At 33.6% G+C, this 14056-nt stretch overlaps 1 protein-coding gene across 1 annotated transcript; it reads left to right on the top strand.

Annotated features, from left to right (window-relative positions):
- The first annotated feature begins 2279 nt into the window (after window positions 1–2279).
- On the top strand, window positions 2280–4428 carry LOC149241246 (uncharacterized). The gene is made up of 4 exons (XM_089367475.1): window positions 2280–2569; window positions 2661–2942; window positions 3029–3195; window positions 3396–4428. The coding sequence occupies exons 1-4, from the start codon at window positions 2387–2389 to the stop codon at window positions 3946–3948; spliced, it is 1185 nt and encodes a 394-aa protein (XP_089223601.1). The 5' UTR covers window positions 2280–2386; the 3' UTR covers window positions 3949–4428.
- Window positions 4429–14056: the final 9628 nt, after the last annotated feature.

Genomic DNA, 14056 nt, shown 5'->3' with positions numbered 1-14056 from the left:
TGGAGTAGTTCCGTGATATTGGAGGAGTATTTCCTAATATTATTATGGATAATAGGGTCCTAGCTAACATGCCAATAGCCACATGTCAACAATCATAAACAGTCACAAGGGACAAATTGCAACAATAAGTAGTCAATATCATAATACTAAAAGCATAATTGCTATACTTCTAAAGTATTTATCACATAATATATTATGAAGTAATTCTAGCGGTAAGGCTAGCATTAATCAACCTCAAACAGACATATACATGGTAAAAAATTTGCATAAAAGTGTTTGAAAATCTTGAAGAGGTTGAAAACATTGGATATAAGTGTGGAGATGGAAGAAATGGAAATCTTGAAAAGATAAAACTTTGGATATAAGTGTGGAGATGGAAGAAATGAAAATCTTGAAAAGATAAAACTTTGGATATAAGTGTGGAGATATTGAAAAATATGTCTCGAAGAGAGCAAAACTTTTTGTTCAATCAAAACTTGTGAAAATGAAAATTTAGTAATTTTAAATTCAAAATTTAATTAAAACATTGGTTAATATGCACAATACTAAGGAAGTTCAAACCAATTAATGCATACTGAAAAATCTAGTAATGCTATATACCATGCGGTCCGTAGAATAATAATAAGGATTTCCTACATTTTAAGCCAAAGTAAAATAGAGAAATGTTTGAAGATTTATATTATTACTAAAGAAAAAAAAGGTTATATTTAATAATTTTTTTTGGGATATTATTTTATGATAAAATACTTACTATAATATTTTCATAACAAAATATTTATTATAATTTATTTTATATTATACTATTAGTATATATCTATTTTAATTTAATAATTTAAAATCTATTAAAGTATCAATCTTTTTAGGTTTTTTTTTTTTTTTTTTAATACAAAACATGAAAATAAGTTTGAACTTGATAAACTTAAATTAAAATGGATTTGATTTGGATTTTCATAATATTATTTATATTTACAAGGTTTTCACATCTTTATATATATAAATATTTTTATTTTTAATTTTATTAAAATCATATATATATATATATACATGTATTATAGATAACTTGAATACATAATACATAATATTAAATATATATGAAAATAATATTTTTATATATTTATTAATTAAATTTAAATATAAAATTACCATACTGGAAACAAAATTTGGGAAACAATAAAATTCCCAATGTTGAAAAATGGATGGGAAGGGAGCAATCTCAGCTTTAATAGTCTCTATGAAATTCTAGTGCTTTAAAATGAAAAAGGTCCTGTCTTGGCACCACCAACTAAAATCCAATACGAATCACAAGCAAACATATGAATCTACTAGGCCTAATAAACAAATTACTTGCATGTTGTGCTAAGTCACTGTCACTGCATCGTTAGAGGCCAACTACCCCTTCTCAGTGAAGGGCCAAAAGTCACTCTATGCCTTTGCGTAACTTACTACGGAATACAAATTCAATAGAATCAGAGAGTTGAAAGGATAATCCACGAGCAGCGGCAGGAGAAGAGACGAAGCCAACAAGTAAATGAAAGCTGTAAGGTGGCAGGCCCTGAAACCTCTGTTAACACGTCTCCATTCACCCAAATCATGGAAAAAAATATATATATTTAAATATAGAAATAATTGAAAAATCTATTTTTATGTATTAAATTTTAAAACATATAAATAAATGGACATTTCATCTCTCTGTTTCCCATTAAAGATAATATTCTACGTCTAAATAAACGACTGACACTCCATCTATCGTTTAAAAAAAAAATTAAAATATTATTCTTGCAATAAATACAATCTACTCACACCATTAATTAATTTAAATTTATTTAAAAGATAAATCCATTTGTGGTAAGGCCGTATGCCTTCTTGAGCCGGCTAAATCTTATGGAACGTGACAGCGTAAATTCATTATCCGATTCAACAAAGGTAGGTGGGATAGGGCTTTCTATAATAACCAACCTGATTTTTAACATTTGGTTTTACAATATCTTAGTCAATCCTTGATAGGGAAATGATTTTGCCATTGCTTCATAGGTACTGATCAGGACCCATCATTCAAAATATCAACCTTACGTGTCTAATCGATAACAGCAGTTATTCACAAGTCGTCGATCTGGATGGACTCTCGCATACTTCTTCCCATATCCGGTCGTAGCCTTCGCGAGGGATCTCTACTAACCCTCCCACCACGCATAACTTTCTGTGAATTTCGTGTGGTTTTGGCTAGGTAGCAGATCCATTATAATAACAATCAAAGGTATATGTTGGCAGATAGTCTGAAAAAAGACTCTGCACCATCAATAAACTGATAATCTGATCAATTCCTTCACACAAGCAGTATCCCTTTTGGATCTTTGAAGACGCAGCCAAGGTTTGAAACTTGATAACAATGGCGTCGGCTGCGGCTGCAGCAGAGGAGGGAAGCCTGGGAACTCGGCCGAGTCAAGACCTTGTAAAAGAATCGCGGAAAGCCGTATCCCGCATTGAGTTGGAATTGGCTTGGAAGATCAAAGCCATCGCAGCCCTCCCCAATCCCCCCGACATGGATATCTCTCTCTGCAAGGCTGCCAAGGTCTTCTTACATCAGACTCAATTCTTTCTTTTGTGAATTTTAGTTTTACCTATTTGCAGAATAAATAAATTGCATGGATTAATTAATACAGGCTGCAATGGAGGCTGAGGCGAAAAAACTTGCAGACGAAGAAAAGGCTCCACACAGATCCGTTATACAGCTTGAGGAATTCTATCACATGTACGACAGCATTATAAAGAAGCCTGAGAATTCTTCTATCTCAAGATCCGAAGCTGATATTAAGGGAAATACGAAGCTAGACCTTCAACAGCTTCTCCACGAACTTAACAGGCTTATACTCTTTAACTTGCCAGACTCTGCAAAGAAGCTGTCGACCATTTCTAAACTTGACCTTTCTAATAACAACATGAAGGTAAAGGTAGCAATATTGCATCGTTATATAGACTTTCTTGATCTCATTCATCTGATTTTCCTTGCAAAATTAATTTCGTGCTGCAGTGTCTGCCCGAATCCGTGACGAGTCTGGTGAATTTGAGAACTCTCGACGTCCATTCGAACCAGATCACATCGCTGCCGCAATCCATGGGACGACTGCAGAAGCTTAAAATCCTCAACATTTCTGGAAACTTCTTTGCCGAATTGCCAGAAAGCATTCTAAATTGCCGGTAAAAATTGTATTCGAGCCCTCAGTATTTTCGACGAATATTTAATTCAAGATACTCCATATTTTTGGGAACTTTCTTGCCGGGTTTTTCAAGATTTCGGTAAAAATCGTTTGCAAACCCTAGCTTTGAAGATTTAAATTTCTGCAATCTAATGGATTGTATGATTTTATGGCTAACATATTACAAATTAACTCTATCAGTTCTCTGGAAGAGCTGATTGCCGATTTCAACAAGCTACAGCGGCTACCTGAGACACTGGGAATCAAACTGTTTAACCTGCAGAGGTTCTCTGTTCATTCCAACAATCTTTCTTATCTCCCTTCCTCCATCTCATGCCTGATGTTTATGCGTGTTCTGGACGTCCATATGAACAACCTCAGCTATCTGCCTGAAGACATTGACAACCTGGTAAGCCTTCAAATTCTTAATGTGAGTCGCAACTTTGGCTACTTAAGCGCCTTGCCGGATTCGATCAGTGGGCTGTGTCGTCTCGTCGAATTGGACGCGAGTTATAACCAGATTAAAACCCTGCCCGATTTCTTTGGAGCGCTGGTGAAGCTGCAGCGGCTAAATCTAGAGGGTAACCCGCTAATTCGACCACCGCCAGAGATAGTTAGAGATGGTTTGGAAGCAATCATTAACTATATGAGCAAGCGAGCCAGCAAAAGTCGTTCGACACGTAGACTCTCAGGTCTGGGAAGCAAATTGGCACGGAAGTGGTTATCCTGCACCAGTGAAGCTGTGCTTATGTGAAGTTTGGCGAAAATTGATGACGTGGAACTAATACATTGGTAAATAACATAAATTTTTATCCATTCAAAATTTTCGGTTGCGGACTCAACTGCTACCACATGGCAATGACATGGACCGTCTCTGCTGGGTTGAAAAAACAAAATATTGTCAAAATTTTCGCCTTGCGGACTCAACTGCTACCACATGGCAATGACATGGACCGTCTCTGCTGGGTTGAAAAAACAAAATATTGTAGGGATGTATTAAAGTAATCAGTTGTCTATAACACAATTTTTTGAAAGTCTTTCCGGCGGGTTTTTCCGGTCGAAATCCGGCAGGTATTTATTGGAATCGCAAGTTTGATAGCTAGTTTCTCAGGGGTTTTTCAGGGTGCTGAATCCAAATATGCAGTTAAAAAACCATTTTAATTGCAACAAATCAGGATTTAACCTCAATTTCTTCCGCCGGATTCCGTCACCGGAATCTCCAAAAAGTCGCATTATAGACAACTCCTTAAAGTAATATCAAAATTATTAAGAATATATTTATGACTAATGTTTTTTCGTTCGCTTCGTGTATAACTAGTCTAGTTTTATTTAATTCCAGATTTAATATGAGTGGAAAGGGATCAATTTTTTTTAGGTGAAAATATTTTTTAGAATACAAAATATAACATGTAATTTTTTATTGTTTAAAATGTAATTTTGAATGCTATATAGATTACACAAGGTTAAATATTTTACTTGAACATTTTTTTACTTCTAATTACTTTGCATGAAAATATATTATGTCATATGGAAAACTATCTAAACATGTATAACATATTTATTTTTGTTTTTTATTATAGTTTGACATTGATTTTTCATTTAGAGAAATATTTTATTTTTATTTTAAGAGGACACGTGTCAACTCTACGGTGAGCACTGACATACTTACACATCACCATCATACTCGGTTGTAGAATAAACCTTCAACAAGGGTATATAGCTTTAATTAAACTAAAAAACAATAAAAACATAAATGTTTCATTACAAAAAATAAGACGACTAATAAAATACTTGTTAAATGCGTTTACCAAAATTAAGAAATATGATTAACTAATATTATTTATATTAACATATATACAGTTTAATATATATGTTTATTATATATGTGTGTTTTTTTATTTTTTATTAATACATATAAATTTTATAATTAAATTATTAAAATATGTTTTTAATATAATAATAAGTCATTTTAAATTGAAAATATGGAGAAAAAATTATAATTCATGAAAATGGAAATAATAGAAAAAAGAAAAGAAAAAAGGAAATAAAACAAAAAACAAAAAATGAGTAACCAATAGAAATGAAAGTTACTAAACAAGCTATAATAAGATCCTAACCAATCAACGTACAAATAAATAAATTTAAATAATAATAAAAAATAACAAAAAATGAATTCCCAATGTTAAACTATGGGTAAGGAGTAAATTTTTTTGATCAAAGACAAACTAATATGTAATCAAAGGCAAAAGTGAATGCCTAATACCATATCTGCTACAGGTATAAGTCATTTACTTACTTTAAAATATCATAAAATGCACTTATAATAAGACATTTACTCACTTTAAAATTTGATAATTTTGCAATTACTTAAAGCATTTACTCACTTTAAAATTTGATAAAATGCAATTACTTAAGGCATTTATTCACTTTCAAATGCAATTACTCCATGTTTGACGGCATCTACTCACTTTAAAATTTGATAAAATGCAATTACTCCATGTTTGACGGCATTTACTCACTTTAAAATTTGATAAAATGCACGGATAATAAGGCATTTACTCACTTTAAAATTTGATAAAATACAATTAGTTAAGGCATTTAATCAATTTAAAATTTAATAAAATGCAATTACTCTATGTTTGATTAATGTTTTAATTTTTTTAAAACTAATATAGATCTATTTTAAATACATATCTAATATAAGGAAAGAAAATCCAATTTCTTCATCTACAATTTTTTTATGAATCAACATTATTTAAATATTTTATATAATTTTTTTTATATAATTTTTTTTTTAATTAATATAACACACTGATCTATATTTAAATAATAAAATACTATTATAAAACACTTTAAAACTTATATTTAAATAATAAAATATTATTATAAAACACTTTAAAATTTTTAAAGTTTTCTAGTCTTAGTAATTGAAACACGCTCCTCAAACTCAACCTAATTCTTCCTCGTAGAAAATTATAACTAAAATATTCAAAGCCATAATTGTCAAGTATCACCTCAAACGAATATCGTCAATCATATATCACTCAAAATATATTAAAACCATATATCACTCCAAATATAATTAAAAACCCATACATCACTCCAAATATATTAAAAAGGTAGCCGCTTCTAATTATTTGAAATTTTTTGTTTTTATGGTTGAAATTTGGTAATATAAATTTTTAAGTAAGTTTGTGATTTTTATTATTTAAAATATTTATTTTTATGGTTAAAATTTGGTAATATAATTTTAAGTAAATTAGTAATTTCATTATTATTTAAAATATGATTTTTAAGTAAGATAATGATTTATTATTATTTAAAATGTATTTTTTAAAATATTTTTTTTTTTTATAAATTCAATATCCTTACAAATTTTTGAAATAATTTGATTTTACATACATAATTCAAACTTATAAATCTTTAATAAATTAAAAAAATAAAAACATTTAATAATAATTAAATCTGGCTAATTTTTTTTTATTATATGTAATTCAAAATATAAAAAATGTGAGTCTAAGTTTCATTGTTTTACTATTGGAAAAGTGGTGAGTTGTTTTGATGTTTTCAATAAACGAGATATTTTCACTAATGAGCCACAGTCTTTTTTGACATGCTCAAATCTTTGGTTGGTTAGAAGTAATTTCCTTGGCATTATGCATAAGTAATTTCCTTGGCAGGACAAAAGTCATGGCAAGTGCCTCGAGAGGGGGGTCAAACTCCTCACTTAAGAATGTGGTCATAGGTGATGGAGGTTTTGGTTCAAGCCATGAGACGCATGGACCCCATTAGTCTATTCCAATCCCAAGTCATGTAGATAGAAGAAGAAGAAGAAGAAGAAGAAAAAAGGTGATCCTCCACTGAGGTGAATTGGAAAAATTGTATGCAAGGGAGATGTATGCCTAAGGCAGTCAAGGATCCGAAATACAAATTAAAATCAAACAAATTGAGAAATACGAAGTAAAATCAAACAAATTGAGAACTACATCTAGCATATGAAGGATCATGCCTTAATATGCAAGTTCATCAATATTTCGCCAATGAACAAAACATTGATTGGATGGATCCAACAAAAATTTCAACAAAAGGGATACATTGATCATGAGATATGAGAAAAGGGTTTCTTTACAATTATTCTTACAAACATGGGAGATAAAAACAGGGCATTTGAGAATGACTCGTTTTTTCAATAATGTTGGGTTATTCATGAAATTCTGGTAACAAAGGTACAACCCAAAAAAGAAAAAATTATTAGCATCCTTAATTTGGGTTCGCCTATTTTCTCTAGCAAAATAATTTTGGAGGAAATTTTAGAAGATATTGGAAACTTGATCAAAGATTTTGTGAACATATTCAAAGTGACTAAGCGAGGATACTATAAATCATATGTGAGTATATGAATATATTGTAGCCACTTCCAGAATTATTTGAAATCTCCTACCATGATGAAGTTTGGAAACAACATTAGAATTATGAACATATACCATTTAGATCCCATAGATGCCATGAATATCTCCATCTCTTCAAGTATTTTTCCTTAATTCTCATAGAGGAAACAAATGAAAATCAATAGAAATTGGATCATGAGGGTTTTCATAAATTCCAACCTCATTTGAAAAACCATCGAACACGAAATGCATCAATGCCAGAGGAACCACTTCAGTCCATAAACCATTATGAGTTATTGACTAGAGAAGAGTAAGAAATGCAATATCAAGTACATCCTCAAGAAACTAATCAAGAAAATCTCAATGGAAAACTAGAGGTGGAAGCTCATAAAAGAAAAGTGCCAAAGGAATCCACAAATAACACACTATAACACCTCGATGCTATGAATATTTGTTAACAGTTAATTACTTTTTCTTTGAATAACTCAGTTATTTATAATTACCGATAAGGCATGATAAGCAAACTTCACATTAATATAAGTCGAATAAAATTAAATAATGCAATGATATGATGTGTGGAAGTGTAACAACCTTGGTGAAAATTCTATGTAATAATGTAAATAAAGGAAAAAATAAGACCATGGGTAAGGGACACATATTCCAAGTTGAATGTTGGGAAAAGATATCCTAGTGGGCATCATTGGATGTGTATTTTGGTTAAGGAAATTGGCAAAGGCTAAGGCAGAGACATTAAAAGGTATAAAGACATTTTTGACACATTTATTTATGAAAATAAAGGAAAATAGGAGAAAAGGAAGGTAAAAGGTCACAAGTTGCATGTGAGGAGGAAATTCAAGGAAAATGATGGAAAATGAAGAAAATAGAGGTGTCATTGATAAAAAGGCTTCTAAGGACCAGTTGGAGGTTCTTAGTCAATGTAAGCTCTTGGCTCAAGCTTAGTCAGTGTTAGGCTTCTTGGTCAGTTCAAGTTTGGAGCTCTCTCATTACCCTCTCTCTCTCTCTCTCTCTCACTCTTGGTCACTTAGAGTTTTCTTGGAGCACTCTAGTTTTCTATCAAGGAAGGAAAAGCATGCAAGGTGAAGGAAGGAAAGCAAGGATCAAGGAAGAAGAGCAGGATTGGGCAGGTTCAACAAGAATACTTGCAAGTAACCATTTGCATGTCTAATTTCCTAGTCGGTTTGGACATGCATGGCTTTGCATGTTGGTGTATGGTTCTCTTGTTGTCAGTGGCATGGTTTTGCTGGGTTATGACAATGGTTTTCAGCCTAGCATTACCTTTTTTCGGATGTCGTGGTGTTGGGATGTTTATTTCGGTTTTGAGCTTTGGTTTGCCCGATGGATTTTAGAATCCACGGTGGAGGTGGTCTCAAGGTTCATTCCCAAAGGCCTAGGAATCCCTTGACTGGTTTTGGTGGGAAACACAGTAAATCTTGAGGGAGGAGTCTCAGTTTAGGGCCTAGTGATTCAGGTTTGGATTATGGTAAACCCTTAGAGATTGGTCTCGGTTTAGGGCCTAGTGATCCCGGATTGGATTGCGGTAAAACTTGAGAGAAAAGGAGATGGAAAATTTCTCAAGGATAGTGATGGATTTTAGATGACATTCCAAGTTCGGTTCAGTTGTGATCAAAGCACCCGTTTTGGTGTGATCACAGTTTGATGAGGGTGTACGTCGTTTAACCTCTCGATTCCCTTGGTTGTTATTGGATTGGTTGTTCTATGAGATCCTACATTCATGCTTAGAATATGGCATGGGGGTGACTAGCTGAAATAAAGATTTGGTTCAACCATGTCTACAGTCGGGTGGTATGTGGAAGTCCCAAACCTGGTCGGATTTGCCTATGATTAATGAAAGCTAATTTCTCTTACTTTTTCACTTGTTTATATGTGGATTTGATGGTTCTCATATCTCTGATATTTATATGGTTATATGCTGGTTATAAGCATGGTTAAATAACTGGTTCATGTCATGGTTATTTCATGTATTTACTTTTAATTATTAAATAGATGGATGCAAGACCTAATTGATGATATAATAGTTCAATGGAGAAGGAGGTGATCCTTCTGGTTATGTTTCATAATTTCTTTCAGTCATTTATGCTCTGCCTTGTATCCTAGACTTGTAGGTTGCATTGATGTCGAGTGTTTGACAGAATGTCAGTCCTGGTTGAGGATGCTCAGTTCTAGTCTTGAGGTTGATTTTGATTTGTTTATATTGGCATCATGTATTTAATGGATTATGAAGGTTATAACAAGTTCTGGGCAGAGGCGGGGCTTCTGGGCTAGAAAAGTGGCTCAAATCTCAAGGACGGTGGCACAGGTCTACTGGAAAAAGTCCAGGGACGCTGGCACATAGGACTGTGAGAGTGAATTTGGCTTATGGTCGTTGTCTTGCCTATAGCATGAGAGTAACTAGGGGTTGAAAGGCTTAAATCATCGATGGGACTCAGGGATAGGATGTTTGAGTGGATGACATGTCTCCTGAGGGTGTTGTTGCTGATGTGGATGGGTTTGTTTGATATGTTCTGTCAGTTCCAGTTCCTTAAGGTCACCAAGGAAGTCGAATCCCTTATATTAGTCTCTCTCATCGCATGTTTACCCCTCCTGGCCGGTTGCTTGGGTAGATGTGGGAGGATGGTGTTACAGAGTGGTATCAGAGCATGATTGTGCTCTCTTTGGGTCATATCTGATACCACAGAGTGGTATCAGAGCGTGGTTTCACTCTCTTTGGGCCATATATGATACCAAATATTGGTATCAGAGCATGGTTCACCCCTCAGACTAGATGGGCGGTGTGTGTTGGTCATGCATGCATGTTAGTCACATGTGTGTCTCTTACACTTGCATTCCATGTGCTTGTTTCATTGCATAATGTTGATCATGATAGTAGTGTGGTTGTCATGAGCAACTTAATGTTGATTTTGTGGAATGCATCATCTTGAGTATGTGACTGGTTACATATTGTTGTATGTCACTTACAAGTTGATTATATGTCTCTTGATTACTTTCTTATATGTTTGATTACATGTATCAATCTTGTAGGTTGGTTACAAGAATTAATCACTTATGCTCGACTACATGTGTTCATGTATATGTGTAGTTGATTAGGCATTGCTTATGCATGTTGATGGTTGCATGTGGCAATGTGTACAATGGAGTAATGGTTTTTGTCATGCATGAGATCATGGTTTGTGAAGTTGATATGTTCATGAATTGATGACTGGACTCTAGCTAGAATGATGTGAATATGGTTTGGTACTCATGTGTTATATGTCTATATGCAGTTGTCATGCATGTATGGTTTTGGTTATAGTTATGCCTGAATAGTAGGTCAAACATGCCTTGTGAAGTCATGGTATGAAATTTAGGTCATTAAGGTGATATTGGTATGTTATTATGCTAATGTGTTGGCTGAGATAGAAAAAGAGATGAAAATCATCATAACGAGGTTGCAACATTAAACTTTGGGGTAAGAGCAGATCAACATACATGTATTTTATGTTGGCATGCATGTATGTAAGTTAAGGATTATTATATGCATTAGGTTTATGTACATGTATTTTGATGTTATGATTACATTCATGATAGATGTTAGTTGATTAGTGTAGATATATGCACATGTGTCGTATAGTCAAGAATGATAGTAACCTGTAGTTGTATGCATTGCTATTGTTGTTTTACATTAGATAACCTAATGATTAGGTTATATGTTGTTGATGAGCATGATATATAACTTATTGTTGTTATATGGTATTAACTTGATGATTAGGGTTATCTCATTGAGATCTTGATGTTGTAATTTGGATTGGCCATATGCATGACGATTACGTTCATTGCATTGAAGATCTTGATGTTATATGTATTGTGTTAACCTAGATTAGCCTATGCAGATAGTTATGGTTGTGATATTCAGGTATGATCTGACATATTTATGATTTGGTGTCATACTAATCTAGACCGATTGTACATATATGATTGTTATGCATAAATGATAATTATTTATGAGTTAGGATGTGAACATGTTAGTTAGTGATTGTTATGGATAACATGATCTTATTTATGTTTAAGATGATGTGTTGAGAAGTTATATCATGCTAATTAGCTTGATTGTGCAGACAAGATAGCCTCCCCTAAGATACAGTAAGGTACGAGTTTGCTTATGTCATATATTTGGTGCTTGATTGTTTGATTATGTCGTATAGTTAATTTATTTAACATGGTATGTTGCAAGTTGGTTGAATGTTTGATGAATTGCATAATATGAGTATGTGTTCAAATGATTTTGTTTTAAGATGATTGTACTAACACATATATGTTTAGATAGTTGATATGTACTTGAGTATAGTAGGTGATAATTGTAGCATTGTGTCTAAGGACTATGAGTTGACTATAGTTTATGACAATATTATTATTCTTGGTAAAGGCTGATTTCAAATTGTTAGATATGATCATTTTTATCTTTAGAATGTGAGACTGACATGTGTGAGCAAGTTGCCTTGAAACATGCTTGTTATTAGTGTGACAAGGTAACAATTGATGTTCTTATATAAATAACAATTGAGTGATGTGACAGTACTAGTAAGCCTCGATTACAACTAAGTAGAAAGGTAAAAGAAAGGAATTGGACAAGAATTCCTTTAGCTATGTTTGGAAACCCTAATTCCAAATGAATAAGTTCTTTGCATACAAGAAGTCTTCTTAACCTTGATTTTGTCTGACATTATGTGGATATGGGCTAGACTCATGAACATGTACTTGATAGGTACATTAGCTAGAGGTGGATCTATCAAGGGGATTGGAGTCCCTCGAGAGATAGAATGGATGTGTTCAGTTGCAAGAAATGTTCGTCGCACAACAAGATAAGGTAACTAGTGTATTCCTATGTTTATTTATGCACTGACAGTTATGTGTCTATGGCAGTATGATGCAGGGAATTGGTGGCAATAGAAATTGACATGAAATCTTGAAGGAGGATTAAGCCGAGCTTTTCTTGGGAACCATGGGGATTGATTCATGGTGTCTGTGGTTAGTCTTGTGCTTTTGTTCTTTTGCGATTATTGCGCTTGATTTTCACTTTTGCATGTGTTTGGTGCATAGCTATGCCACTTTGTTCTCACTGTCGTAATGTTGTTGGTTTACCATAGTTTTCTTCTTTTTGTTTCTTGGGTTGCCTTTTATGTTTTGAGTCTTGGGATTTGTTCAGGAAAGGGGAATGTTAATGGAGGGGGAGAGTTGTGTGGTACCCAACAGGTAATGTAAGACTCAAATGAAGCTTTGTACATGAGTAAACACAGTAGAAGGTAAGACTAGGACAACTGGTTGGACTGGTTAGGTCCATTATGGTAAATAGACGGTGGAAGCATAGACATGCGAAAGTTAACCATAAAAGGTAAAGTAAATGGATATGAGGTGTTGGATGCCTTGGCTATGTTTGGAACCGTTGTTCTCAATGTCATGCATGTTGTGCATAAATAACTGAATTTAGCTTAACCTTGACCTTGACCCATGTTTGATAGGGTCGTCATGGATCATGATTGTTAATGCTAACATTTATATGTATATATATGTGTGTACGTATGTCATTTTCTGACAGGACCATGATTGTTTTATGATAATGTTTATATATATATATGCATGTATCCATGTATTTATGTAACTGTTTGACGGGGTCATTAGGAATTGTCCTTGTGGAGGAATGATTGCTTACACAGGCGAATGGTAGGAAGAGGCTCCTGGCTATGTGGAATCAAGTGGAAAGAGTAGTCATGACAAATATATGAGGTCAGTATCACATGAATATGAATTTATATTGTATGCTTGTATTATGGCTATACTTATGTTATGGACAGGTTATACCGAGGGATACAATAGTGAAATGAAGCCAGTGTGGTCTGCAACATGCTGGGAAAAGCATGGATAAGACACTGGAAGCAATGTTTCTTGGTAAAGACAGTGTGGTTTTGGATGTGTGGTACTATTGTTGTGCACATGTTGCATATGTGATGTTATGTACATGTAGTGTTGTGTGGATATTGCACATGTGGTGATGTGTATAGATGATGCTATGTACATGTTGGATATGCAATTCTATGTACAGGTGGTATTACGTGCATGTTGTACATGTGGCGCTATGTACATATGGTGTTGTGTTCATGATTGTACAAGTGGTATAATGTGCATATGGTGCTTTGTACATGATGTACAAGTGGCATTGTGTGTAGGTGGTGCTGTGTACATGATGTGCATGCAGTGTTGTGTACAAATGGGGTCGCGTACATGTCATGCGTGTGGTATTGTGTACATATGGTATTGTGTACACATTGTACAGTGGTGCAATGTACATGTGGTGTTGTGTACACGTTGTGCAGGTGGTGTCGTGTACATGTGATGATGTGCACACATTATGCAGGTGGTTGCAGTGTATAGGTGGTACTGTGTACATGTGGTACATTTGGT

The sequence above is a fragment of the Pinus tabuliformis genome, chromosome 8 (assembly GCF_031772625.1).
Source record: "Pinus tabuliformis cultivar Carrire ecotype Pingquan chromosome 8, CPIR1, whole genome shotgun sequence".
NCBI lineage: Eukaryota > Viridiplantae > Streptophyta > Pinopsida > Pinales > Pinaceae > Pinus > Pinus tabuliformis.
Note: the sequence above shows the minus strand (reverse complement) of the source record. Positions and strands in the feature narration are given on the sequence as shown.